The sequence below is a fragment of the Silurus meridionalis genome, chromosome 13 (assembly GCF_014805685.1).
Source record: "Silurus meridionalis isolate SWU-2019-XX chromosome 13, ASM1480568v1, whole genome shotgun sequence".
In the NCBI taxonomy this organism is placed as follows: domain Eukaryota; kingdom Metazoa; phylum Chordata; class Actinopteri; order Siluriformes; family Siluridae; genus Silurus; species Silurus meridionalis.
The window spans coordinates 6,449,727-6,476,633 of record NC_060896.1 but is presented as its reverse complement, the minus strand read 5'-3'; the positions used below and the strand labels follow the sequence as shown (position 1 = coordinate 6,476,633).

Below are 26,907 nucleotides of genomic sequence, written 5' to 3'. Positions count from 1 at the left end.
ACCCTATTTTCAGAATATTTCTGATGAACCTTTTTAAAACAGGCCACATATTTAGCAAAGGTGCTGATAATGTCTCGTGTTAGCTCCGTATCTGTTTGCTTTTATTGCTGAGATGTGTTAGCGGTGTGTCAAAGCATGAGGCAGGCATCTGGTGGTGGAGGGTTTCATGTTAGTCCCGTGTTAGCAGCCATATGTCAGCTTGTTAAATGAGATTACAGGACACTGGCCGTGTGGCTGAGAGGAAACATGAGCCTGAAACGGTGGCGAGGTACCGATTGATGTCTGGATAATATAAAACTATCTAAACACTTAAACGTGATAAAACAGTCTTCCAAGTAGCTGGGAAAAGAAAGTGTGTCATGTTACTCAAATTTGGCATGTACGTTTACATACAAGTCATACACTCCTGTCGGGTCCAGATGGAGAAAACGGTAGGAGTGAAGGGTGACATGATTATTTGTAAAATATTGACGATGCGGTAAAAACCCTTAGGATAGTAACGTGTCAGTAAACATGTCATTCCGCCATTCTCCATTTATTGAAGAGAAGACAGTCTTCCAATATAACTTTAATACAGAGAAGACAAGCAAAGATCTATCAATGAGCAGAAACGCTGACAAAAAGGTGAAACCACCATAAAAAACCAGTGCAGAACAATCTCATATTTCAGAGAATGGAGATCAAATTCATTGAAGCTGAAATATTCACTACACACCTAATAACACATTCCAATCAACTCTAATACCTAAATCAGTAAACTTCTTCTCTCCATGTCTAAAATCAATGACCTCTGATTTAAGAACTTCACCCTCTCCCACGTAACACAAATAGACAAGCCTTATTTTCCTAATGAGACCAGCAGAGGCTATATCCGTCCATGCCCTCTCGCACTAAGGATAAAATAACAGACCGTGTGGCGAAAGGGTGCAGCCAAATGGAGCTCAAGCACGGAAAGTTCGGTGAGAGCGCATGGCATGCCTTGACCCGAGCGTTCCATTGGAATCAGGGGGAGGCTGTACTGGTGTGGCAGAGGTGTCGTCCAAGACCATGCAGGACGGGACGAATATCTGCTCGGTGACCAAATCCACATGCTTCGTTCCCATCTTCATACGTCCCTCCTTCTTCTTTCACACAAAGCTCCTCTTTAGTATTTTATATTAAAAAAAACGTTTTAGTCTCTGTGACAAACACATAGAAACCGAGTACGATGACGTATTAATGTTAGAACAAGGCCTATTCTTTGGTCACCATGATGTGGTTACATGTTTTTTTTTGTTTTTTAAGCTTAAGGCCATTTTGAAGCCCAAGCTAGATGTAATACATTCGTCCTTCACTGGAAGCCTCCGCACAGTCATTTTTTCTCTGATGATCTTCAAACTAATTTTGTAAATGCAAAATATTACTCAATACTATCAGTAAAATGATCAGCTAGCTGAGTGCCAATCAACAGATACTCTTCTATTGATCTGTTCCTCAAACTGAACCGCAAAAATAATTTCTTTTCATGTGATTGTTTTAAAATGTAATTTTTATTTTTTTCCCCCATGCCACTTTTGTTATAGCTAACCTCTCACAATAATGTGTAAAAATTACATTTAATAATTAATGGTTGTTCATGAATTTACATAAAGTACCTTTTGGTGAATGGCACATCTGAAATCTGTTTATATGCTTGATTTGGTCGATCAAAATAATAAATAAGAAAGCTTGTCTACCAATGATAAAGGTAGTCATGAAGTTCTCAGAAATGATACTGCATAATATTTTTTTTAGTCTAGCAGAATCACTTAACCAAACCAAACAGTGCCCTCTACTGGATAAACACCGACATGACAATTGGTGCTTTTAACTCCACATGGAGAACATTCTGCACCAGACTGAAAAACCAAACTGGTGAAAACGTGATTGTATTGATGAGACTTACATACCAAGTATCACGTTCGGAACCCCGTTTATTCACTGCTGCCGGTGTTACACACAGTCAGAACTTAACTGTATTGGTAGCATTACACTGCCCTCTAGTGGCTGTCATATACAACATACACATCTCAATACAGTGATGTAAAACTTGCAGAAGATTTTCATTGGGACACGTGAACGACGTGCCAAACTAAAGATTATTGGGCAAAAAAACTTTTTTTTTTAATGCATCCCTATTGCACTCTCCCAGCTAACTGGTATGAGTTCCTAGAACTGCCTGAGAACATTTTCCTCCATCTTGGTTTCCTCCTGAACGTTTACTTTGCAGAACTACATCGTTCACGCTTCGTTGCTCGTTACGATTCAGAGAACGTTTCTGTAACCTTTAAAATAACCTTGCTGCATTACTGCCAGTGCTTCAGAGAATATTCTCCTAACATTCGGTTAACCTGTGAATTATTTAAAACTTTCAGGGACCACAAACCACCATGAGATGTTAATGCAAGGAGAACATTCTCTGAAAGATCCCAAGATCAACCTGAGTGTCAAAGTTTACATTAACAGCATTTTTCAGATGCTCTTATTCAGAGCAACTTACATTTCTCTCATTAATACAACTGAGCAGCTATCGGGGGTTAAGGGCCTTGCTCAGGGGCCCAGGACTAGCAGTTTAGTGTGGCCAAGAGAGGAATGTATTTACTATTATTTACAGATAACTATACATAAAGTCTATGAATAGTTGTGCTGAATAATAAAGGAAAACAGTATAAACTGATGATCGAAAAATAAATTAACTGATCATTTGACAGACTTCAGATATTATAGTCAGAAAACTTTATATATAATTAAGGCATGTCCAAGTTACAGTATACTTTCACACCAGTATAAACCTGCGGTCTATACCATACTGTACCACTAGATGGCGGAATAGCAACACTAATACTTCTGCATTGAATTGAATAGCACTACAGATGGAAGATGAGTACCAACGTCTGGCCTGTGTTCTCACTTTCCAAAGAAAAGACGCATCGTTTCCTTTAATACGTTACTTTTATTTCAACACACATTCAACACCTTTACAGTCCGTTTCATAGGCTGCAGTAAAACTCTAGTGCTTAAGTCTCACAAATTGTTCTGTATAACTCAAAGCATCACTTGGAGTTCTAGTAAAGTCCAAACACTTCATTTTACAGTCACAAACACACACACTGCAGTAGAAGAGTCAGTCAGACGTCCTGAAGCCAGACGAAGCTGAAACATGTGAAGAACACGGTGGATGTTTGAGAACGTCCTCATTTGCCGATCCTCTGCACGACCCAGTCTTGTTGGCACAGTGGGCACCGGTTGTTTTGTTTTACCCACAGAGACATGCAGCAGTTATGGAACGAGTGGTTGCATTCTCCCCATACGACTGAGGGAAAGTAGGAAAACAAACAGCCGTAACATGGCAATGCAGACACTAAATACTATAAGACACACATCTTATCTTCAAGTCTGTAACGTTATACACTTTATGGACAAAAGTATTCAGACGCTTCACCTTCCAGCCATGTAGTAACTGTTACCAAGTCAGAGACTCACAATTGTATTGAATGCAGTAGCATTAAAACTTGTTCCAACATGAAGATGCCTCTGTGCACAAAGCTAGCTCCGTGAAGATGTGCTTAACACGGGTTGGAGTAGAAGAACTTGAGTGGCCTGCTATAGAGCTCTGAACTTTAAACATAATGATTGGGAATGCTGACTGCACCAGAGGCCTCCTCTCCCATCAATGATCTTGTGATCTGAACACTGCAATCTAGTGGAACATCTTCCCAGAAGAATGAAAGTTATAACAACAGCAAATGATAAGGGAATGTGGAACGGGATGTTCAAGAAGCACATGCGAATGGTCAGGTGACCCCAAAACTTTGTACATACAATGTAAATAAATTTCAGAGGGAACACTTAATAAAGGGATATGGATCCTTCAAATTCTTTCAGATGATATTATATGATTATTTTTGGACACGTGGAGAACTGCAGATTTTAAAAAGTGTCGTGTTCATTCTAACAGACTGAAGACAAGATGCACTTTCATGTTTTCAATTAAAACTCTGTTTTTCTTACCAACGCAGTCCTCCTGCTTGTTTTCTGCCTGACATCTTAAACACGCATCTGCAAGATAAAGAAAAAGAGCACGTTTGGTGGCAGTGTTATAAGGTAAAACTAGACAAATTAGGTATATGATGTGTGGACACAACTATGACCTGACCATGGAATCACAAAAGAAAAAAAAAAAAAAAAAAAAAGATTTGTATAGTAGACCATTCTGAGCACTGAGGTACGCGTGTGTCATTAGTATTAGATAAGCATATTGTTAGCAATATGCTCTAAGAGATCACACAAGTGAACACAACATGCAGTTTTTAAATGAAGGTTTTAATTATTGAGGGAAAACTAAAATCCAAAACTACACTGGTTGGGCTCCTTAGCAACAACAACTGCAATCAAGCGTTTGTGATAACTTGCGATGACTGTTACGGCGCTGTGGAGGAATTTTACTCCACTCATCTATGCAGAATTGTTGTAATTCAGACACATTGGAGGGTTTGAAAACATGAACCGTCTTTTTAAGGTCATGACACAGCATCTCAATAGGATTCAGGTCAGGACTTTGACTAGGACACTCCAAAGTCCTCATTTTGTTTTTCCTCAGCCATTCAGAGGTGGACTTGCTGGTGTGTTTTGGATTATTGTCCTGATGCAGAACCCAAGTACGCTTCAGCTTGAGGTCACAAACAAATGCCCGGACATTCTCCTTCAGGATTTTTTGGTAAACAGCAGAATTCATGGATCCATTTATCACAGCAAGTCTTCCAGGTCCTAAAGCAGCAAAACAGCCCCAGACCATCACACTACCACCACCATATTTCACTGTTGGTATGATGTTCTTTTTCTGAAATGCAGTGCTCCTTTTACACCAGACATAATGGGACACACACCTTCCAAAAACCTCAACTTCTGTCTAATCAGTCCACTGTCTATTTTCCCAAAAGTCTTGGGAATCATCAAGATGTTTTCTGGCAAAACTGAGATGAGACTTTAAGCTCTTTTAGCTCAGCAGTGTTTTTTGTTTTGGAACTCTGCCATGCAGACCATTTTTGCCCGGTCTCTTTCTTATGGTGGAGTCAAAAACACTGGCCTTAACTGGGGCAAGTGAGGCCTGCAGTTCTTTAGATGTTGTTGTGGGGTCTTTTGTGACCTCTTGGATGAATCATCACTGTGCTCTTGGGTTAATTTTGGTCGGCCGGTCACACCTGTTAAGGTTCTCCACTGTTCCATGTTTTTGCCATGTGTGAATAATGGCTCTCATTGTGGGTCACTGGAGTCCTAAAGCTTTAGAAATGGCTTTTCCACACTGATAGATCTCAATTACTTTCATTTGTTTCTGAATTTTTTGGGATCTCAGCATGATGTCTAGCTTTTGAGGATCTTTTGGTCTACTTCACTTTGTCAGGCAGGTCCTATTTAAGAGACTTCTTGATTGTGAACAGGTGTGGCAGTAATCAGGCCTCAGTGTGGCTGGAGAAATTTAAGTAAGGTGTGATAAACCATTAATAAAAGGGGGGCAAACACTTTCACACAGGGCCATGTAGTTTTGGATTTAGTTTTCCCTCAATAATTAAAACTGCATGTTGTGTTCACTTGTGTTATCTCTTACTAATATTTAAATTAGTTGGATGATCTGAAACATTAAAGATGTGTAATAACAGCTACTGGGTTAAACAGCTTTAATAGCCGCTTAGCTAACCCTAACTCTGTGTATCCACACTCACCCATTACTTGTACCCTACAAATGGCGCAGGTATCACACTCGACATCCCAGCTCCACATCGCCACCGCATTCCACTTCTTCAGAGAGAACATCTTATCACCTCCCGACTTGGATGAAGCCGATGAACCGTGGTGTGTGTGCACTAAACCCGGCTCCTCGCACTCATCCATCTCCGCCATGGCCCGGGTGCAGCATTTACAAAATGGCCGCCATGTTATGATCCTGCACAGGAATTTCAACGAACCCGCCCGCTGCTCTACTCTGATTGGCTAACTGATGCATACCGTCCAATCAACGGGCTGTTATGCAAATTAGACTTCACGGAGAGGGCGGGGCTTTTTAAAGGTGGGTGGGTTTCAAAGACAACAGTTTTCTAACGCCATCTAGTGGATGCCTTCGGTAACGATTAAAACCCCGCCCACTCCCATGTTAGTCAGAATCAGTTTCTTAGCATAGGGTTACATGTGCAAGGAATTTCAGTGTGTGCTGGTGTTTTAAAAATATAAGAAAACAAAATAACAAACAAACAAGCAAAAAAAAAAACCATTGTACAATGGGGGGAGAATGGGTCGGGAGGTGGTAGCTTAGTGGTTAAGGATCATGAGTTCAAATCCCAGTCACACCAAGCTGCCACTCCTGGGCCCCCCCAAGAAAGGCCCCAAACCCCCCTAGCTGCTCAGCTGCATGAATAAGATAAATGTAAGTCAAGGATGGAGAGATCTGCCAAATTCCATAAAGGAAATTAAATGTACAATTAGTGCAAGGTATGTAAACGTGAGGCAGTAAGAAGTAAGACATAAAGTTCCAGCTTCAAGAAGTGCTCAGTGCTCAGTCAAAGTTCAAATAACCTTGATATTTTACCTTGTGATAATTGTGTAGTTGAATGACAATTATGTAAATGACAAATTCTGGAGGTGAACAAACTTTATTACATGCACCTGAAGCTCTTTAGAAAAGTCATGTCCTGTTCTGTTGTAAAAGTTTTTTTTGGTATATTACATCATGTTCATGCTAGCTCGTTTTGCAGATATTATAATTAGCAAATCAACATGAATGAAACAAGTGACGCTATTAACCATGGAAGCGAATACTAGCTAAATCTCAACTCATGTCTTATGTTTAATTCAATTTCATTCATTTTTATTTTTATAGCACTTTCAACAATGTTTTAAAGTTTCTTTAATGGTGATAACGAGGATATACAATTTTAATTAATGTCATTGCCTACAAGTTTAGTCCCAATAAATTTATCCATAATGAGCAAGCCAGTGGCGACTATGGCAAGAGAAAACTCCCTGAGATGGTATGAGGAAGAAACCTTGAGAGGAACCAAACTCAAAAGGGAACCCATCCTCATCTGGGTGGCACCGAATGTTCATCCATTAAAGTTCCATCATTGTTGAGGTGTGTGTCCAGTCATGGTTTGTGACTCGTTATTTTAAACTTCACTGACAGAATGTGCAGAGCGTAAAAAAGCACTTCTCTATTCAAATGTAAAACTAAATGCAAGTAATTAAGAAGCTGATGTTGATGTTTCCTCCAAAAAAAAGGATAAAACTAAGATGCTCCTTACCAGATTACTTTCACCTTAGAAATATTTCTAAGCTAAGAAATATGTTGTCTATATCCGATGCAGAGAAGCTCGTCCATGCGTTTATGACCTCCAGAATAGACTACTGTAATGCGTTACTAGGTGGATGTCCTGCTTCATTAATAAACAAGCTTCAGTTAGTCCAGAATGCAGCAGCCAGAGTTCTTACAAGGTCAAAAAAATATGATCACATAACCCCGATCTTATCGTCCCTACATTGGCTTCCTGTTAAGTTTCGAATAGACTACAAACTATTACTTCTCACTTATAAAGCACTAAATGGTTTGGCTCCCGTGTATCTATCCAGTCTTTTAACACGCTACAATCCGCCACGCTCCCTGAGATCTCAAAACTCTGGGCTTCTAGTAGTTCCTAGAATAGCAAAGTCCACTAAAGGTGGTAGAGCATTTTCACATTTAGCTCCTAAACTCTGGAATAGTCTCCTGACAGTGTTCGGGGCTCAGACACACTCACCCAATTTAAGTGTAGATTAAAACGATCTTTTAGCAAAGCCTACACATAACACACATCACATCATAACCTTGTGCTCCAGAACATCTGATCACATGCACATTATCAACTTGTGCTGTTAATATCATGAACAGCAGCTACGCTAATTCCTCTCCACTGCTTCTCTTTCTCTCCCCATCCCGAGGCATCCTGAGGTTGCTCCAGCTCCAGTCACCTCCCACCTCGTGATGATTACGGACCTTTAAAGAAGTAGATGCCGAACTCACAAACATCCTGAACCATCTAGAGACGTACCAGTGCCATTTGGATCCCGCTACATGTGTGGAGTTTTGACATTGGACCTCCTGGAGTGTTTAAAGGCTCTGGCATGGAGAAGCTGATGCTGGATCTGTGGTGATCACAAATGCTGAGCTTATAAAACTCGGAGCTACTAACCATATAGACTGTTTAAGACTGCAGAAAGAACATTACTTATAATCTTATACTCCAGTAATCATGTTAGTTCTCACTCTCCAGTGTTCTGTATTGTTGAAAGATTTATGATCAAACTCTTGATGTCACCCAGATGAGGATGGGTTCCCCTTTTGAGTCTGGTTCCTCTCAAGGTTTCTTCCTCATAACATCTAAGGGAGTTTTTCCTTGCCACAGTCGCCACGGCTGCTCATCAGGGACAAATGCACACCATTCACCATCACTGTTGATTTGTGTAAAGCTGCTTTGAGACAATGTCTGTTGTGAAAAGCGCTATACAAATAAACTTGACTTGACTTGACTTGATTATTTTCAGTTAATACCTTACAATAAACAGGCTTTCAATATACTGAATGATAATATCAGATAATGTTTTTTTACTTTGTCCTTATCCATCACCATTTTCATTTAACTTAAAAAAATTACAGCATCATCTCAACCATCACAACCATCACAATCATTTCAATGAATTGCTTCCAAACAGTCTACTAAAGAGACATATTCAGATATTATTCATATATTATATCAGAATCAGAATAAAGAAAAGCTTTATTGCCAAGTATGTTTGCATTTACAAGCAGTGGCGGGCCTTCAGTGGGGACGTACCCGACTTAATCCATCTCTTAATACCACCACTATCACGTCGTGATTATAGAAACCATCAATACAATACAAAAATGCAATAAAGCAACACGTGGCATTACAGAGAGGAAAGCATTTCACATATAGAGGGTGAAGACTATTTAACTAAAGCAAGAAACCCAATTAAGACTCCAAACCTCTACACTACAACCGCAACTGTGCCACCTACATCATCTGGAGCAGTTCAGAACCAATATTTGTCTAATAACATGACAAAAACATACAAATGTAAATAAAATACAATCTATTCACCAGATATGCAGACTCATAATGTGCACCGCTCCTCAGAGGCTGTAATCCAGTGGTACAGCTCGTATTCACTGGTCTGGAAGTTGTGAACAAATCCTTTCCAAGGCTGAGACACGCTAGCTAGCTTTAGGGTTGGCCGACCTTCTCACGATTTCTAGCTTTTCTTCAAAATGTATTTTTAAATATGTCCGAAACCAAACCAATTTCTCTTCCTCCATAGGTGTAAAAAAGTCTAACTCAGATGTATTCATGTGTGCAGAGCTACACACGTGTTTTGCCAGTCGAACTTGGATGTAACAGTTTCCCTCTGACCAAACAATCAGAGGACGGAAAAATGCTGACGTTATTCTGGCACAGATAGCTAGCCCTGTGAGGAGAATATGAAATCTGATTGGTTAAAGAAACAGACCCATTGATAATATTCTCTATGGTCAAAGAGACAGCAGTATTAACTTTGAAGGCCCTGTGCAGATTAGACTGACATGGCAGCATAGAGGTTGAAATCTGATTGGACAAAAAATATAACATCCACATGGAAGCAATGCAGCCAAGAGAAACGCTACGAGAATAAACTGTTGGGAATAAATTAATAAAATTTCATGGAACAAATATTAGAATTTAGGATGGAAATGTAGGTCAGTGGTTCTGCTAGTGTTTAGGCCAGCAGAGAAGGCCCTGACCGCCCGCCACTGCTTACAAGGAATTAGTTTTGGTGACAGAAGCTTCCAGTTGCACATTTTCTAAAGTAAAAAGCAAGAAAAAAATCATTAAAATTAGTGCACATTTTTTATATAGAAAAGTACAGATTTACATTAGTAAAAGTGGTATTGCATGTATGTTTTAATTTCTTGCACAATGGGGAGAGCTTTTGTTCATGAGGTAAATTGCGAGAAAGAAACATAACTGTGTCTTGGCTGTCTATATCTTATTAAGTAAAAATATTCAAGATATTTGTATTTAATACAATATAGTTTTTAGATAGCAGCTTACTGTTTTGTGCAAGAAAGTAAAAACTCATTAGTAGAGCATAATGTATTTTTGCCTCATGGCTTTGCATCCACCTTTGCATGACCAATTTACCAGTTGATTAAGTGAGTTCATTTAAAAAGAGTAAAACATGAAATGTTTAATGATGTATATGTTCAGCATTGTTTCCCGATGATCACTCCAATGCCATGTTAATGCTCTATGTGTGCATATGAACCCCTGGGCTCCATCTGTGCATATGTCTGATTTGAAAGGTTCATATAGTTCAGAATTAGACATGATTAATAAAATATCGCGCTTGGGGAGACCAGCTGTTCCTTTGACTTGCGGCCTTAATTGTAATTTTCCTTATAGCCTGGGTGAAAGAGGCCTGCAATTATTATGCTTATTTATCGAGTCCTGGAGTCATACAGATGGTTGAGGGTGGGCAGGTTACAGCCGATAATTCTCTCCACAGTTTCCACCAGACTGCGACGGAGAAGGTGAGAATAGACTCAATAATGAAAGTGGTGGGCTGAACCAACACTGACTGAGGTGGATTGTACATGTTTAATCACCTCCACTGATGAACCTAAGCTGTTTCAGGTATGAATTTGAGGTTAGATTGCCTGGGGAGCTCCTGGCAGATTATAGGACACAGAAATTTGGTGAGATCTGTACAGTTTCCAGAGAGGAGTATGGGAGGGATTCTTTTGAAGTTACCAGTCAGCTGTATGGTCTTCTTTAAGTGCTTCCTAAATATCATCAGGGCACTAAAGTATTCATTCATCTTCTTTTAGCTACGTCAAGTTGCTATCAGGCTTTGTCCTTTCTCTACTAAACACATGTGGGTAGCTGAACTGGCTATTCTAAATTGTGCCTGTATGTGAATAAGTGTAAAAATGTGTGTGCATGGTGCCTTCTGATGCACCAGTGTTCCTTAACCAGTATTCCCAGGATAGGTTTTGGATTCACCAACAGCATTCCAAGGATAAGTTTTGGATCAACCATCACCACCACCAGTGTTCCCAGGATAAATTTTGGATCCTCCACCAGTGTTCCCAGGATAGGTTTTTCGATCCACCACCACCGGTGATCACAGGATAGGTTTTGGATCTGTCACCACAGTGTTACCAGGATAGATTTTCGATCCACCACCACCTATGTTCCCAGAATAGTTTTTAAATCCACCACCACGTGTTCCTAGGACAGGGTATGGATCCACCACCACTAGTGTTCCTAGGGATGATTTTGGATCCACCAGAACCAGTGTTTCTAGGATTGGTTTTGAATCCACCACCAATGTTCCCAGGATAGGTTTAGGATCCACCACTAACAATGATATCAGAATAGGTTCTGGATCTGTCAACACCAGGGTTCCCAGGTTTTGGATCCACCACCACCTATTGTATATTAGAATAGGTTTTAAATCCATGTGTTCCCAGGATAAGTTTTAGGTCTGTCACCAACAGTGATCACAGCATAGGTTTTGGATCCAACACCAACAGTAATGACAGGATAGGTTTTGGATGTGTCACCATAGGGTTCCCAGGATAGATTTTCGATCCACCACCACCTATGTTCCCAGAAAAGTTTTTAAATCCACCACAATGTTTTCCCAGGATAGATTTTGGATGCAGCAGCACCACCAGTGTTCCCAGGACAGGTTATGGATCTGCCACCACCAGTGTTCCTAAGATTGATTTTGGATCCACCAGAACCAGTGTTCCTAGGACTGGATTTGGATCCACCACCAGCTTTCACAGGACAGGATTTGGATCCACCACCAATGTTCCCAGTATAGTTTTTGGATCCACCACCACCAGTGTTCCCAGTATAGGTTTTGGATCCACCACTAATGTTCCCAGTATAGTTTTTGGATCCACCACCACCAGTGTTCCCTGTATAGGTTTTGGATCCACCACCAATGTTCCCAGTATAGTTTTTGGATCCACCACCACCACCAGTGTTCCCAGTATAGGTTTTGGATCCACCACCAGTGTTCCCAGGATTGGATCCACCACGATGCTGGAGATGAATGAATGGATTATTTTGTTCATAAAAGCATCCTTGATGTTACTAATTAATCCAAAGAACACAAAAGAAAAAGGAGAAGAACGCGCTCCTGAGCTGCCTGAGCGTGTGTGATGATGCGTGGAGAGTCTGGGCATCTGGCCAGCTCTGAGGGCGCGGGTGTTAAATGTCTGTCTTCCATCCACTGGAAGGAATTGCGGGCTTGTTTGCATGGGTTTTGATATAAAAAGGCAGAAATCAGAAGTCAGAAATCTGTAAATGAAGCACGTGGACTGGTCTACTCAGCGAGCAGGCTCCTGGATCCGCTGATTTTTAAGTCATGAGGAGACCGATGTGCTCGGAGCGCGTAAATCCGGAAAAAAGTTCAGCCCGGAAAGTCAGTGTAGACCGCGGTCCAACCAAAGAACAACGCGAGGAGAGACAGGAGATTTTTCGACAAAGATCTTCTTACCTACGGTGAGTTACATCCGCACTCCATCAATCCCATTGTCTCAATTCATTTTGTTTCTTTACACCAAAATCTTAACAATCCTATACCTCAAATCCACTTTCATGCATGCACAGCAATAAATAGAAATTAAACACGATAATAAACAGCCAATAAGCAATGCAATTTTAAAATGATTAATATTATTTGCAGAATTATTTGTATTTGCATTTATTGCATCAATATTTGCATTTAAACGCATATGCATGGAATATCCTAATACATAAGATTCTCTACTATTCTATACTGATCTGAAGTTTCACTGAATACATCCACCAGTTACCAAGTGTCAGTAATCGACAGACTGGCACACATGGAGTCTAAAGCAATGGACATGCTGAAAATTCTGTGCATCTACAGCACTGATTTTACATTGTAGGTCTTTTTACAGGATACAGGATGTGGCAGAAGATTAGGCACAGATTGGTTTACAGAATAACTGATTGCCAGAATAATGTAATGAACAGGGTGATATCTAATGTCACTGTGTTGAGTTCAACTTTATTTTGTTCAACTTTATCTCAACTATATTTTGTTTACTTCTCCATACATCTGCACTATTTTATCTATATGTATATTTAAATCCTTATTGTACATTCTGCCCAACATTTCACATTTCACATTCAACATATATACATTCATGTTGCAAAGCAATGACAATAAAGTTCTATCTATCTATCTATCTATCTATCTATCTATCTATCTATCTATCTATCTATCTATCTATCTATCTATCTATCTATCTATCTCTTAGGAAAAGCTTTGGGCAGGTATTGCATTGAAATGCAACTTTTAGTACAAAGGAATTCAATAGTACAGGTGGATCTATCCATCGATCCATCGATCCATCCATCTATCTATCTATCTATCTATCTATCTATCTATCTATCTATCTATCTATCTATCTATCTATCTTTCTGTCTATCTATCTATCTATCTATCTATCTATCTATCTATCTATCTATCTATCTATCTATCTATATATCTATCTATCTATATCAATTTGTTAGTAAAAGCTTTGGGTTAGGTATTGCACTGAAATGCATCTTTTAGTACAAAGGATTTCAGTAGTTCAGGTGGATTCGTTAATATGTAATACGTTCAGTTTAATGGGTTGATTACATTTTTAATTCTGTGTGTTCAGACCTCAGATTGAGGTATCTTCAAATCCCTGAAAGACTTTTTACCTTCTGCTTAGTTGCTTCCTGTCTAGTTTGCCTTCTACTCACCTTTTAAAGGATCATCATAACCTGTATAATGATGTTGTTTTGAATTTTGTGACATATTTACTTATTTCATGTAAATCTAAAGTATTTTTCATTCAATAGTTGTTCCAAGATGTTGAATTTTTCCATGAAATGTCACAGGTTCAAATGCCAGCACTGCCAAGCTGTCACTGTCGGACCATTTGGAAAGGACTTAATTGTATAAATGAGATCATTGTAAATTGTTCTGGATAAGGCCATCTGACACATGAGATAAATCTACGCTTTTGAACACATCTAAAGTTATCAAAAGATAAACGATTTATTGGCTATTTAAGGGGTACTTATTTTAGTTCCTATTTGAAACTTTTTTAGGTAGAGAAATGCCCAGTTGTAGAGTTCGTCATAGACCCTTTAAAGCAAATCATGCTTTGACCATTTTGGATTTGACTGTACAATTGTGAAAATTTCTCACTGTAAAATGTAAAAGATAAGAAACTGGTGTTTACACACACACACACACACACATTTTTTTCCCCCAAAGAAAAGCTGCACAGTGGTAATATATAAGGGCCATTGTCAGGGTTTTAAAAAGAAACCATTTTATTTTTGATCAAATACTTGTCACTAAAGTGGTACTTCAAGTGTGGATTTGCATACTTAGTGGTAAAAAGGTAATTGTAGAGAAACCTCATTAAGCTACAGAATTGCCTTGGTGAACAAAAAATACCAATACTGTACGGTTTTTCTGACAGTGTACAAGTGATAAAGCTAATGTTTATTGATTATAGCAATGAAAATCAATTTGAGCCCATAGACCTAGGACTAACTGCTTTGTTAGCTGGATGCAAGGGAATCAATAGAATGAGGTGTGTTATATCTGCCAGGCAAGTGTGTGTGTGTGTTTGCATGTGTGCATGTAAAGGAGCTGATTTCATATCTCATTTTCTTCCATTTATATGAAATAACAGTAATATGAGAAAGTTGTTAGCTAGATTTCCTTTAATCCTCCACTTATTATAATGAGATAAATTATAACATTTATGGAGTACTTAGTTTATTTGGGTGGTAAGTAAACTGAACATTACACATGAAAACATGGTGGAAAATACAACCTCCTGTTTAAGATCTAATAATGAAAAGTAATTTTTTTTTTTAGATGAAAAGACATCTAATAAATGCTTAATAATTTTCTGTGTTCATTGACGCACACTTGAGTAGCATGGTTCAGTACAAGCATCAGTGATCATTTCACAACCTCAGACCAAACGGAATCAGTTCCACTGTTTCATTATATTTATTCATATTAGTGCTCTGGTTATACTATTTTTGCCCTACATATTTTACACACAATGATACACATTCACAAACCATTGTCTGTTGTAGTTGTGTGTTTTTTTCTTCTCTAAAACTAACCTTTAAGTATTAAAAGCTTTGACATTTCCTTTATCATTATTCAGGAAGGCAAGCATTACTTACAACAGCATGGTTACTAATTAAAGGTGGGCGTGCCAAGATCTCATATGCACAGTTCATATGAACTGTTTATCGAATCAAACACCCACAGAGAACACTGACAATATAGAGATAGAACAAATTACAAGCTTTTATGCCATCAGTTGGACCCAACTTTTTGTTGTTAATTGGACTCAGGGCAGTTTATTAACGGTGACTCAGACAGCAGAAGGCTTTCCATTCTGCACCATCGGTCTCTGAAATCTGTGGACTCTGAGTCACTGTCCCTCGCCATGCTGTCTCTCCTGTGGCACTCTTGGTGTATGTTCATCTGCCAAGAGGAGAAAAGTTCTAAAAAAAAAAAAAAAATGCACTTTAGTACTCATTTAACAAAATTAAATATATATATATATATATATATATATATATATATATATATATATATATACACATTTTTTTTTACAGAATCACTGTAATCAAGTAAAATTTTACCAAAATTTTTACCTATTTACCTATCGATGATCATTTTGATTAAGGAGTTGAAGGATATTCTCAATACAAATGTGTCAAAAGTAACTAGATTGAGGTATCTTGGAGAGGCATATGACCTTTTGCAATGTGTTCAATTATTGCGGTCATTAGTTGGCTCAGTGACAGTCACATTTGCCTTGATTAAAACAGAAAAAAATGGTTTAATTGAATTTTTCCCCTCTTATAGGAGGACCAATGTTGACAGAAAAATTACCCAGAGTCAGATGTTGGCTAAAAGTCGTCGCTTGGCTATGCGCCGTCCAGCATACATGTTTAGTGCTCAGTGCAACAGCCTGTCACTGGCTGAAGAGCTATTCCTTGAGGCAGCTGAGTATGGAAACATCCCTGTTGTCCGTAAAATGCTAGAGGAACTGCCTGACCTTAATATCAACTGTGTGGACTATATGGGGCAGAATGCGCTACAGCTGGCGGTGGCTAATGAGCACTTGGAGGTGACAGAGCTCCTGTTGAAGAAAGACAACCTAGCCAGAATTGGTGATGCTTTGCTTCTGGCTATTAGCAAAGGCTACATCCGGATAGTGGAGGCCATATTGGCTCACCAGGCCTTTGCAGACACATCGAAGTTAACCAACAGCACACTGCAAACTGAAATAAACGACGACTTCTTTGCCTATGATGACGACGGCATGCGTTTTTCCCAAGACATTACACCCATCATCTTGGCCTCTCACTGCCATGAGTATGAGATTGTACACATCCTGTTATTGAAGGGAGCTCGCATTGAGCGGCCGCATGACTACTTCTGTAAATGTAACACCTGCGTCTACCACCAGAGGCATGACTCTTTCAGTCACTCTCGTTCCCGTATAAATGCCTACAAGGGACTGGCCAGCCCTGCCTATCTCTCACTCTCCAGTGAAGACCCTGTACTGACTGCTCTGGAGCTAAGCAATGAGCTGGCTGTGCTGGCCAATGTAGAAAAAGAGTTCAAGGTAGGGGCTTCCTATTCTTTTAACAGATCTAGGGTAATTATTAGGGGTGTAACGTTTCAGCAATTCATTTCAGTCCCCAGGCCTCAGTAATTAAGGTAATTATTAGGGGTGTAAAGTTTCAGCAATTAATTTCAGTCCCCAGGCCTCAGTAATTACGATTGTGGAAATCATTCACGATAAATAGGGCTTTCTGTATCCTAACCCTTTTTGATGCCTTTTCATGTCATCTTTTGACATTGCTAGGTGGTGGGGGAAATATGCCCATCAAAGCTTTTTACCATATATCAAGACTCAGTGGATGAATAGTTTGGTATATTTTGGAATCAGTGCAAACGGTATACGTTTCCAACAAGGTCAAATGTCTGAAGGTTTTTAAAATTAGGTTCGTTTCTTTTCGAAGCACAAATTATATATTACAAAATAACAAAACAATGGAATAGACTTATTGGTAATAAGGCATCCCTGTTGTTCTATGTGTACCTCTATTAAAATATCTAATACTATCCTATTATAAACAGATACAGTATAATTAAACGAAATTCCATTTGCATTATCAATTGCTGATGCAGAGTGTAGTGTTGCTGCATGGCAGGTTCATCATTCCTGGTTCAGTTCCGACCTTGGGGCTACTGTCTGTGAAAAGTTTGGTATGTTCTCCCCATTTCTCCTCTGGTTTCCTCCAACATGACAACAGATGAATCGTATATGTTAAATTGCCCCTAGGTTTGAATCAGTGTGTGAATATGTGTGCAGTGGGTTTCCATTGACTGAGTCACATGCCTAGTGTTACATAGTGGTCTCAAATCTGGATCCACCAAGACCCCGATTAAGAAAAATAATCAGTGTAAATAAGCGTTAATTTAAATTTCTTTTTTATTATTTTATCTATTTTTGTGTTCTGGCAAACTCTTTGCCTACCACTTTGTTACTGTAAAATAGTTTCGAGTTAGGGCTTGTTTGAGTCTGGTTTCTCTCATGGTATCTTCCTCTTGTCATCTCAGTGTGTGAGATAATGTGAATGTACACAGCCCTCCATTGTGCTTATCTGGCTTAAAGCCTTTGACTAAATGTGGCTTGTTGAGTCTTCAAGGTTGAATACATATATTAGCAAAGCAGATTCATAGCCATTGAAGGCGATTCCTTTTATTAACAGATGCCTAGAGAGACATTTTGGCACCCTGTTTCCTTAATGTTTTGATTATGGGTAATAAATTCCTATTTGCATGCTAGTGCTTCATGAATGTTGAATTATTTAGACACCATTTCTAAAATCTAAAATGCAGTTGGAATGTTAAGAAGCCGTTACAGTTTAATACTCATAAACAGCATCCGCTAAATGTATTTATTAGGCATTGTATAATGTAATGCTGTTACATTCAGGAGTGTGATGATTTTCTTTTACAGAATGATTATAAAAAGCTGTCTATGCAATGCAAAGACTTTGTGGTTGGGCTTTTGGACTTGTGCCGGAACACAGAAGAGGTAGAAGCCATCTTGAATGGAGACACGGAGTTAAATGGAAATGATAAAACAGGCAGACCGAGTCTCATTCGCCTAAAACTGGCCATCAAATACGAGCTTAAAAAGGTGAAATCTCTGAAATCTTTTTCTATTTTGTGCACTGGCCTTGAAAGATTTCATTAATAAGATCTATCCATGCTGCAGCCAACATGTACGAAATAAACTCCTCGCCTGATGTATTGTTAAATGTTTTACTGCCTCCCACACAGTTTGTAGCTCATCCAAACTGTCAGCAGCAGCTCCTCTCCATTTGGTATGAAAATCTGTCAGGGCTCCGGCAGCAGACTACTGCTGTGAAGTTGTTTGTGGTGTTCGGTGTGGCCGTTGGACTGCCAATCCTGGCTCTGCTGTACTGGATAGCACCCTCAAGCAAGGTTGACCTTACTTAACCTTAGATTATAACAGAGTAACAATGATCTTGTATTTATAATGCCTCATTCAGATTTAAAAGCATGCTTCAGCACTTATTCAAACTAAGCTCGGTCTAACACTTATGTAGATACTACTGATTTTACACATTTTCCTGAAAAGAAAACAGAAATCTAGTCATAATGAAAGTGAAGTTTAAGAAATGCAAACTCTTGATGATGCCACACTCTTAATGCTTTTCTCTCACGTTTAATTTTAAAACCTATATTCTTATACTGTTATGGTTACGGTTTGTGTTACATTCAGAGGTACCTGAAAATCATACTCGAGTAAAAGTAAAGATACTTTACTTCGAAACTTTACAGGTCAAATGTCACCAATTTCGATATGACTTGAGTAAAAGTATCTGATTATTTGATTATATGAAAAAAAAACAAAGACAAAGTATGTGAACAATCTTTCAAAAAGGGATTTTTAATTAACAAATAAAATTACAGTATCATGTCACAAAGTGGAATAACTATCAGTGTTTAATAGACAAATAAAATGTAAGTAAACAATTTCATATAAAGTAAAACCAAATTTTGAGAACTGACTGACTGATTGCAAAATATAATTGGTAACGGTATTTTAATTGTGAATTAAAATGTAGTGGATTAAAAAGTACATATATTGAATCATAAATGTAGTCAAATAGACACTAAAAGTTGCTTATATTTTTGACACTGTAGAAAGGAATAAAATAATTACTTAAGTACAGTAACAAAGTACAATTACTCACATAAACTGGTTATTTTGTTCATTAAACAACAGATTGTTCAAGTCAACTAATATGACTGGGCAAGATTTATTCACTGCAATCAGCATTTCACTATCTGTATAACTACGCATTACTTCAAAACATTTACTGCAGTAGTTTTAGTGACATCATCAGTAGAAGAAGACTCAAAATATGAATGCTGGTCGGTTAAAGTCGGTTAATGTCAAAATCACCTTTACCTTTAGAGTCACCTTTACTTTTGGTCAAATTACAGACATGTTGATGCTGATTATAACTACACTCCTGCTTGTGTTATACTGTTTCACTAAAAGAGTTCAACTGCCCTTACATTTCCATATCAAGTGATCTGTTGTTTTCTCAGTGTAGGAAGTGAAAATTTCACATGAAAAATACAGATGAATAAAAATTTGGTTAAAATCTTCTTAAGTGCAATTCAACAAATGTTTCATAAACATTATGCAAGTCTGTTTTTATACAAATTACTTTGTCATTGGTATATTTTCTGCTTTGCAGTTAGGGAAGATCATTCGTGGACCTTTTCTCAAGTTTGTGGCCCATGCTGCTTCATTCACCATCTTCCTTGGTCTCCTGATTATGAATGCAGCAGATCGGTTTGAGGGAACGACTCTTCTTCCCAACATGACCATCCATGACCATCCTACACAGCTATTCCGCATGAAAACCACCCCTTTTACCTGGATGGAGATGCTGATCATTTCCTGGGTCATAGGTTGGATATAATCCTTTATTTTGTCCCAAGGTGCAGGAAAAGTCATGATGTAATACAGAGCAGAACTTATGTAATGTTACAAATCCAATTCATTTGTGTCTTTATTTAGTTATAGTAAGTTCTTTAAATTGAAGTTACAATGACTCCTAACTATTACTGCCTCGAACTAGAGATTAAACATCACAAAAAGACTAGTTACCAAAACAGAACCTTAAATAAAAAAAATAGTTAAAAAATCATACATTGTGATTTCTGGATTTTTTTTTTTAGATTATGTCTCTCACAGTGGACATGCACCTACGATGACAATTTCAGACCCCTCCATGATTTCTAAGTGGGAGAACTTGCAAAATAGCAGGGTGTTCAAATACTTATTTTCCTCACTATATATATATATATATATATATATATATATATATATATATATATATATATATATATATATATATATATATATAAAATATTTTATAATAACTTTTTTTTTTTATTGAGAACAATGTAATGGAGCAATATTAGTCATTTTTATTGATTTTGTTTTTATTTTGCAGAGACACAACACATAACTGCCATTGCCAGCTGAAGGACACTTTTAGAACTTGAACTCAAATGAATCTCCAGCACCTATAATTCACTCAACCACACATTCTATTCAGAAAGCCTACCTCACCAGCCTACCTTTATCAACTCTCCTCTAACCTTTCTGTCCACTGTCATAGGCCACTGTCCACACACTGTTGGGCTTATATAACATCATGGTCAAAAACATTACAGCACAGAAAAGGGCCATAAAACTTTGTCATTTGATGCTGGTTATATCATCAACCCACAGTTCTTCTTAATAAATGTAGTAAGGACAGCAGTGTCTAATAGGTTTTACTTTTTTATTACATGAGACATGTTTTAATTACTGTAATGTTACCAATAATTCTAAAAGACCAAACAGGATTATGAGTCTATAATGAAATATTGCTGTGTGATGATTAATTCTGATCTTTCAGTGCTTTGAAATATTATCTGTTTAATTTACTATCGGTGCTTTTTCCTGCCTTCATTCATCACATTTCATTCAAATTAAATGTGCCTTTCTCATTTATTTTAAAGGAATGATTTGGGCCGAATGCAAGGAGATCTGGTCTCAAGGCCCTCGTGAATATCTTTTGGAACCCTGGAATTTATTGGACTTTGGGATGCTGGCCATCTTTGTATCATCATTCATAGCGAGATTCATGGCTTTTTGGCACGCTTACACAGCACAGACTTATGTTGATGAGCGCTACAGCGACCTCTCTAACATAACGTTGCCTTATGAGATTGAGTATTATCAGTTGGGTAAGGTGGACCATAAAATATAAATATAAAGTATAAAGTGGTACTTGAAAGTACTAAATAGTTGTGTATTTTTTGTATTATGTAAAGGGCCTGCATTATATAATTTTCTATGATATTTCAGTGATTTGCAATGTGCTCTTTTTGTTACGTCCCCATAGTGGTTTAGACATCGGCATCACATTTGTTTCTGTCAAAGTTTTATCTTTTTCTGCCTCTTTATTTTCTAACACTTAGTATCTGAACAGACGTGTCTCCTTGGGACTTGTTTACAACATGGCCACAACTTTTACAATCAAAACTTCCAACATGGCAACAATAAAACTTAAATGATGGGTAAAAATAGTGATATTGTAGTTTATTTTGAAATTTTAAGCCATGATCTTGATTTTGAAAGATGTCTGCCTTTTCAGAAGTGAGTAACCAATGGTGTGCTTAAAAAACACTTAAATTAATAAAATTAGATAGGAAATTGTACGATTTTGCTCTTTGAATAAACAGGTTTTAGAACTTACATTTTTTTCTTATATTATAGCTATATGTTAGACATTTTAAGAATATATATTTAAGCATTAAAATTGTTTTACTTAGAATGTATTACTGTTTGTGTGTGTTAATTAAAAAATTAATTGCATGTCCCTGTTTTTCTATACTCTGTACTCTTAAAAGAAATTATGATACAATTATCATCCCAATAATTTCACAAATAATTATGTTATATTACTTGCATTACTTACTTGCACGTTCACATTTGGAATTTTTGACACTCCTGCAGCTATAATACTGAACTGACCAGACTTTTCTTTGTAGCGCGCATCTATTGGGTGCCATCCGACCCCCAGCTGATCTCAGAGGGTCTGTACGCCATTGCTGTAGTGCTGAGCTTCTCACGGATTGCCTACATCCTGCCAGCCAATGAGAGTTTTGGCCCCCTGCAAATCTCTCTAGGCAGGACTGTCAAAGACATCTTTAAGTTCATGGTGATCTTCATTATGGTGTTCGTGGCTTTTATGATCGGCATGTTTAACCTCTACTCCTACTACCTCGGAGCAAAACAAAACAATGCCTTCACAACGTGAGTAGGATCATGAATTTAATTTTTGACTTGACTATGATTTAAATAATGTGATTACAAAATGACCATCAAAATATACCAGATGTACTTAATGCAGTTATTCTAATACGATAAATTTTTAAGTAAATGTGCAGAGAAGTAAAAAAAAAAGGCAATAAAACAATATGGCAAGCTTGTAAATGGTCTACAATAAAAATGCCACTGTAGTTATAGTGGAATATTGAGTATACAATTTATACACAGGCACAAAAACAATATAAATACATAGCGAATGTAGCAAATCAGCTGCTGTGGTATAATTTGAGTAACAAATGCTTCGGTATGATTCAATGAACAAGCTTCTATACCATATTTATAATATTATAACAGTATTGATTTTTGGATTTTTTTTTAAAGTTGTCACATGGATTAAAAGCAGTTGGCATTAATATTTAATGACATACTGCATGTGGGCGATCGGCAAATCGAATGACTTACAGCAAGGGGACTGAAGAATGTTTATGCAAACTGGTCATGAAAATTTAGTCACACCCTGGATACAATTCAAGGGATAATGTCGTAGATTTTGGATTAAAATTATTTAAGGATTTAATTGTAATTTATAATTAATTTTAGGATTGATTTATTTAACATTATCCCTCACTTTGCTGTTCTGAGGAATATAAATGATTGTCATGGTTCAGTTTAATATAAATACATTTAAAATAGCATCAACATCGATTATTTATAAGTTTGCAGATTATTTAGGAGGCATTATCATAAATGAATATGACGTTTATTGTTTTGTCACTGTGAGCTTGAAAGAGATAAAGTGAAATGTTCCCGTTTATGTTTAATTTCTCACACCTCGTGTGTCAACTGACGTCTTCTTTTATAACATTTAACTCTTTCTTTGATGGAATCCTTTTTCACTTTTTCTCTCCCACTAGTGTTGAAGAGAGCTTTAAAACGCTGTTCTGGGCTATTTTTGGACTTTCTGAGGTCAAATCCGTTGTCATTAATAATGGACACAAGTTCATCGAAAATATTGGCTATGTGCTTTATGGAGTTTACAATGTTATCATGGTTATTGTCCTACTCAACATGCTCATTGCTATGATCAACAGCTCTTTTCAGGAAATTGAGGTATGCATTCATGAACACACACACAGTCAAAAAAAAAACACAGACAACACAAACACTATATAAATATATATATATATATATATATATATATATATATATATATATATATATATATATATATATATATATATATATATATATAACTCAAGTAAACTCACATTTTATTTATATATATATATATATATATATATATATATAAAATTTGAGTTTACTTGAGTTCTGGTTTATTATACTTATTATAATAAGAATACTTTATAAAAAATACTGTATAGTTTACAAGTTTAGTATGTAATACTAAATATAGAAGATTCGATTTAGAAGATTATCATGTTATCATGTTATTATAAAATCAATTTTAGCATATTTATACTATATAAATAATTTCATTATAAATATATACATTGTCCCAAAGTCTGAATCATTTGTAAAAGCTACATAATAACACACTTATCAGTACAGTAACATATACTAGTAAAAAGGATCTTTTTCAATGGCATAAATATTTATTCCACTGAAATGATGTATCCCCTCACACCCTATCATTTTAATATGTTTTTTAGTCAGGATTTCCTTTATGAGACTCATTTCCTTTCTCCTGACAGGATGATGCAGATGTGGAATGGAAGTTTGCACGAGCTAAGCTATGGTTCTCTTACTTTGAGGAAGGTGGAACATTGCCTGTACCTTTTAACTTAATCCCCAGCCCCAAGTCTGTGCTCTGCCTGACTCAGAAAATCAAGCAGCTTGTGTTAACGCCTCTGCAAAGACACAAGGACAGCCTGAAGGAGGACACAGAGCTCAATGAAGTAAGATTAGACCAAGATAAATGAGTAAGATGTACTGTACTTACATCAGGACCGTTTTTTTACATTGACAATGCAGACAATGAATGAAAAAAATGTTTGTTTTTTTCTGAGCAATTGGTTGAAGTATTTGCAGTATGATTATATTCCATTTTTACAGAAACTTGAGCATACTAAGGTCTAATTATAATGACCTGATATAGTGAAGATATCTCTATAATATTCTAACTTCAGATGCATTGTACTGTATTTGTGTTGAAATAATCAAAAGATATTTCTTTTTCTTTTCAGCTGGGTGAACAAAAAGAATCAAATTATGCAGGATCACCTCGATCAAGTCGATATCGGGTAAAATCCTGACACCTTCACACCATGACTTTTTACATTGTACAATTCACAAGTATCCCTACATGAGCAAATATAATTTAATTTTTCTCAGATAGGTGTATATGAGAATTCAATTTGATGCTAAATATGGTACAAAATATGTCTTTTGGAAAGATAGAACAAAACATAATCAGTTACATATTCAAATATGCATCACATTTATTATTTTTATTACTGTGTAAAGAAATAATGCACATACATTTGATAAAAAACACATATTTTCAACTTATCTAGAACTTTAAATTTGTTACAAATAAGAGAACAATTCATAGCACTTACATTATTAGCCTGCTTTTAATCTTATTTATTGATATTCATTATTCAGTTAATTCTGGCCAGAGTCATTGAAAGCTAGGAAACCTAGAGAGCTAGAAAAAAAGACTGTGGGATTAAATGGCCTAAATAAAACAATTTAGTTTTTTGTAATTTCATGTTTCTCATTCACAATCTTTGACATTGCCTGCACATTTTTCTCTGGCAGAGGATCATGAAACGCTTAATCAAAAGATATATCATAAAAGCACAGATGGACAAAGAGAGTGATGAGGTAAATGAAGGTACAGAATGGTTTTCTTTTATATTTCTAAATATATGCATACACAGAATTGCATTCTGTAAGCCATGAAATATGTTGCATGTGTACTAAAAGTCTGTCTCTATTTACAGGGGAGCTTAAGGAGATAAAGCAGGACATCTCAAGTTTGCGCTATGAGCTCTTGGAGAAGTCTAATGAGACAGAAGAATTAGCAGAGATGATCAGGGCACTGGTAGAAACACTTAGCAGACAGCATAATCACTAGTCAGTGACACACCAAGCTTATAGGTGTGAAACTCTGTAAACGGTTTTTAGAAACCTCAAAAAGTTGCATTTTTTGAAGAAAAATTGTTATATGGACTTGTTCGAGTAAATAATGAATAGCATATCCTGCTTTGAAAGGGATCAAAATGCTGTATATGGTGTGGAAAAAATATTTATAGTGCTAAAATAAAAGACGTTTCTAAAAAATAAATCAAGATTACATTTCTGTTGATTAAATTACATCCATTTCTAAAGTTTTACATTTACATTTGCGCCATTTAGCAGACGCCCTTGTCCAGAGTGACGTACAAAAGTGCTTTTTGAATCTCTATCATTAAATAAATCTACACTGGTACACTAGATTAAAACTTGTGATAAATCAGCCTACAACTCTGTTGTAAAATCATGAACCTAAATCAAAGCCTAAATCTAAATCATGGTAATCTAAATATTAACCTGACACAAGATACATTTACACAATATTGTAATGACTACAGGCAAATAAATATATATCTCAAGAAATATAAAAACAACCTCGTGGAAATGGCAGGTTTAAAACATGATTTTACAGCAACAAGCCAAATGCATCAGATTGTGACACTTTATTTAAGAACATTAAAGCACAATTTACACAATAAATCATTAATGCTTTCCATCAAAACTATGACTGGTGTAGAAGCCTATGTGGTTTTGTGCTGTTGTAGCCGATTCGCCTTAAGGCTCGACTTGTATTCTGATATGCATTTCTTCTCACCATGCTTGAAAAGAGTGGTTATTTGAGTGACTTGGCTGTCAATTTTCTGCCTGCAGAACTGATTTTTCAGTGTGTATAAACATCTCAGAAGATCAGTTTCTGCTTTAACAAGCCCTGCCATGGACAAAGTACCATGATTTTATTTTCATTAAAAGTATAAATAAATAAATATTAAAGCGGCAAAATTAAAACCTTCAACGCAACACACAGTTATGCACGATGTCCTTTCTTTAGTCAGATATTTTTTTTCTTACATTTGTTTAACATTTAGGTTTCAACTCAAGTACCAAAAAAACACCATGGTGCACACATCCGGCAATTAAAACCGTTCGTGTTGAAACATAGCAAAAGTTCTGTTTGGTTTAATGAAGATTTACGTAATTTATAACCATAATTACTTTTAAAAAAATATACAAGAATATTTTTCTTCATGCTCTATGTTGAG

At 36.9% G+C, this 26,907-nt stretch overlaps 2 protein-coding genes across 2 annotated transcripts; one reads left to right on the top strand and one right to left on the bottom strand.

Annotated features, from left to right (window-relative positions):
* Positions 1-2,951: 2,951 nt before the first annotated feature.
* Positions 2,952-5,953, bottom strand: rnf7 (ring finger protein 7). Its single transcript, XM_046864523.1, has 3 exons — positions 5,739-5,953; positions 4,030-4,077; positions 2,952-3,331 (listed from the first exon to the last, which is right to left on the bottom strand). The coding sequence occupies exons 1-3, from the start codon at positions 5,914-5,916 to the stop codon at positions 3,213-3,215; spliced, it is 345 nt and encodes a 114-aa protein (XP_046720479.1). The 5' UTR covers positions 5,917-5,953; the 3' UTR covers positions 2,952-3,212.
* Positions 5,954-11,934: 5,981 nt separating this feature from the next.
* trpc6b (transient receptor potential cation channel, subfamily C, member 6b) lies at positions 11,935-25,919 on the top strand. The gene is made up of 12 exons (XM_046864983.1): positions 11,935-12,617; positions 16,027-16,792; positions 18,197-18,379; positions 18,523-18,687; positions 19,977-20,193; positions 21,295-21,522; positions 22,330-22,594; positions 23,524-23,719; positions 24,322-24,525; positions 24,814-24,870; positions 25,391-25,466; positions 25,576-25,919. The coding sequence occupies exons 1-12, from the start codon at positions 12,481-12,483 to the stop codon at positions 25,707-25,709; spliced, it is 2,628 nt and encodes an 875-aa protein (XP_046720939.1). The 5' UTR covers positions 11,935-12,480; the 3' UTR covers positions 25,710-25,919.
* The last annotated feature ends 988 nt before the right edge of the window (positions 25,920-26,907 follow it).

Bases quoted from the DNA above. Each gene is read 5' to 3' on its own strand.
- rnf7 (XM_046864523.1), bottom strand. From the start codon at position 5,916: ATGGCGGAGATGGATGAGTGCGAGGAGCCGGGTTTAGTGCACACACAC. The intron at 4,078-5,738 runs GTGAGTGTGGAT...TTTATCTTGCAG, and splicing joins TTGTAGGGTACAAGTAATGG to ATGCGTGTTTAAGATGTCAG. The intron at 3,332-4,029 runs GTAAGAAAAACA...ACTTTCCCTCAG, and splicing joins CAAGCAGGAGGACTGCGTTG to TCGTATGGGGAGAATGCAAC.
- trpc6b (XM_046864983.1), top strand. From the start codon at position 12,481: ATGAGGAGACCGATGTGCTCGGAGCGCGTAAATCCGGAAAAAAGTTCA. The intron at 16,793-18,196 runs GTAGGGGCTTCC...TTTCTTTTACAG, and splicing joins ATGTAGAAAAAGAGTTCAAG to AATGATTATAAAAAGCTGTC. The intron at 24,526-24,813 runs GTAAGATTAGAC...TTTTCTTTTCAG, and splicing joins AGGACACAGAGCTCAATGAA to CTGGGTGAACAAAAAGAATC.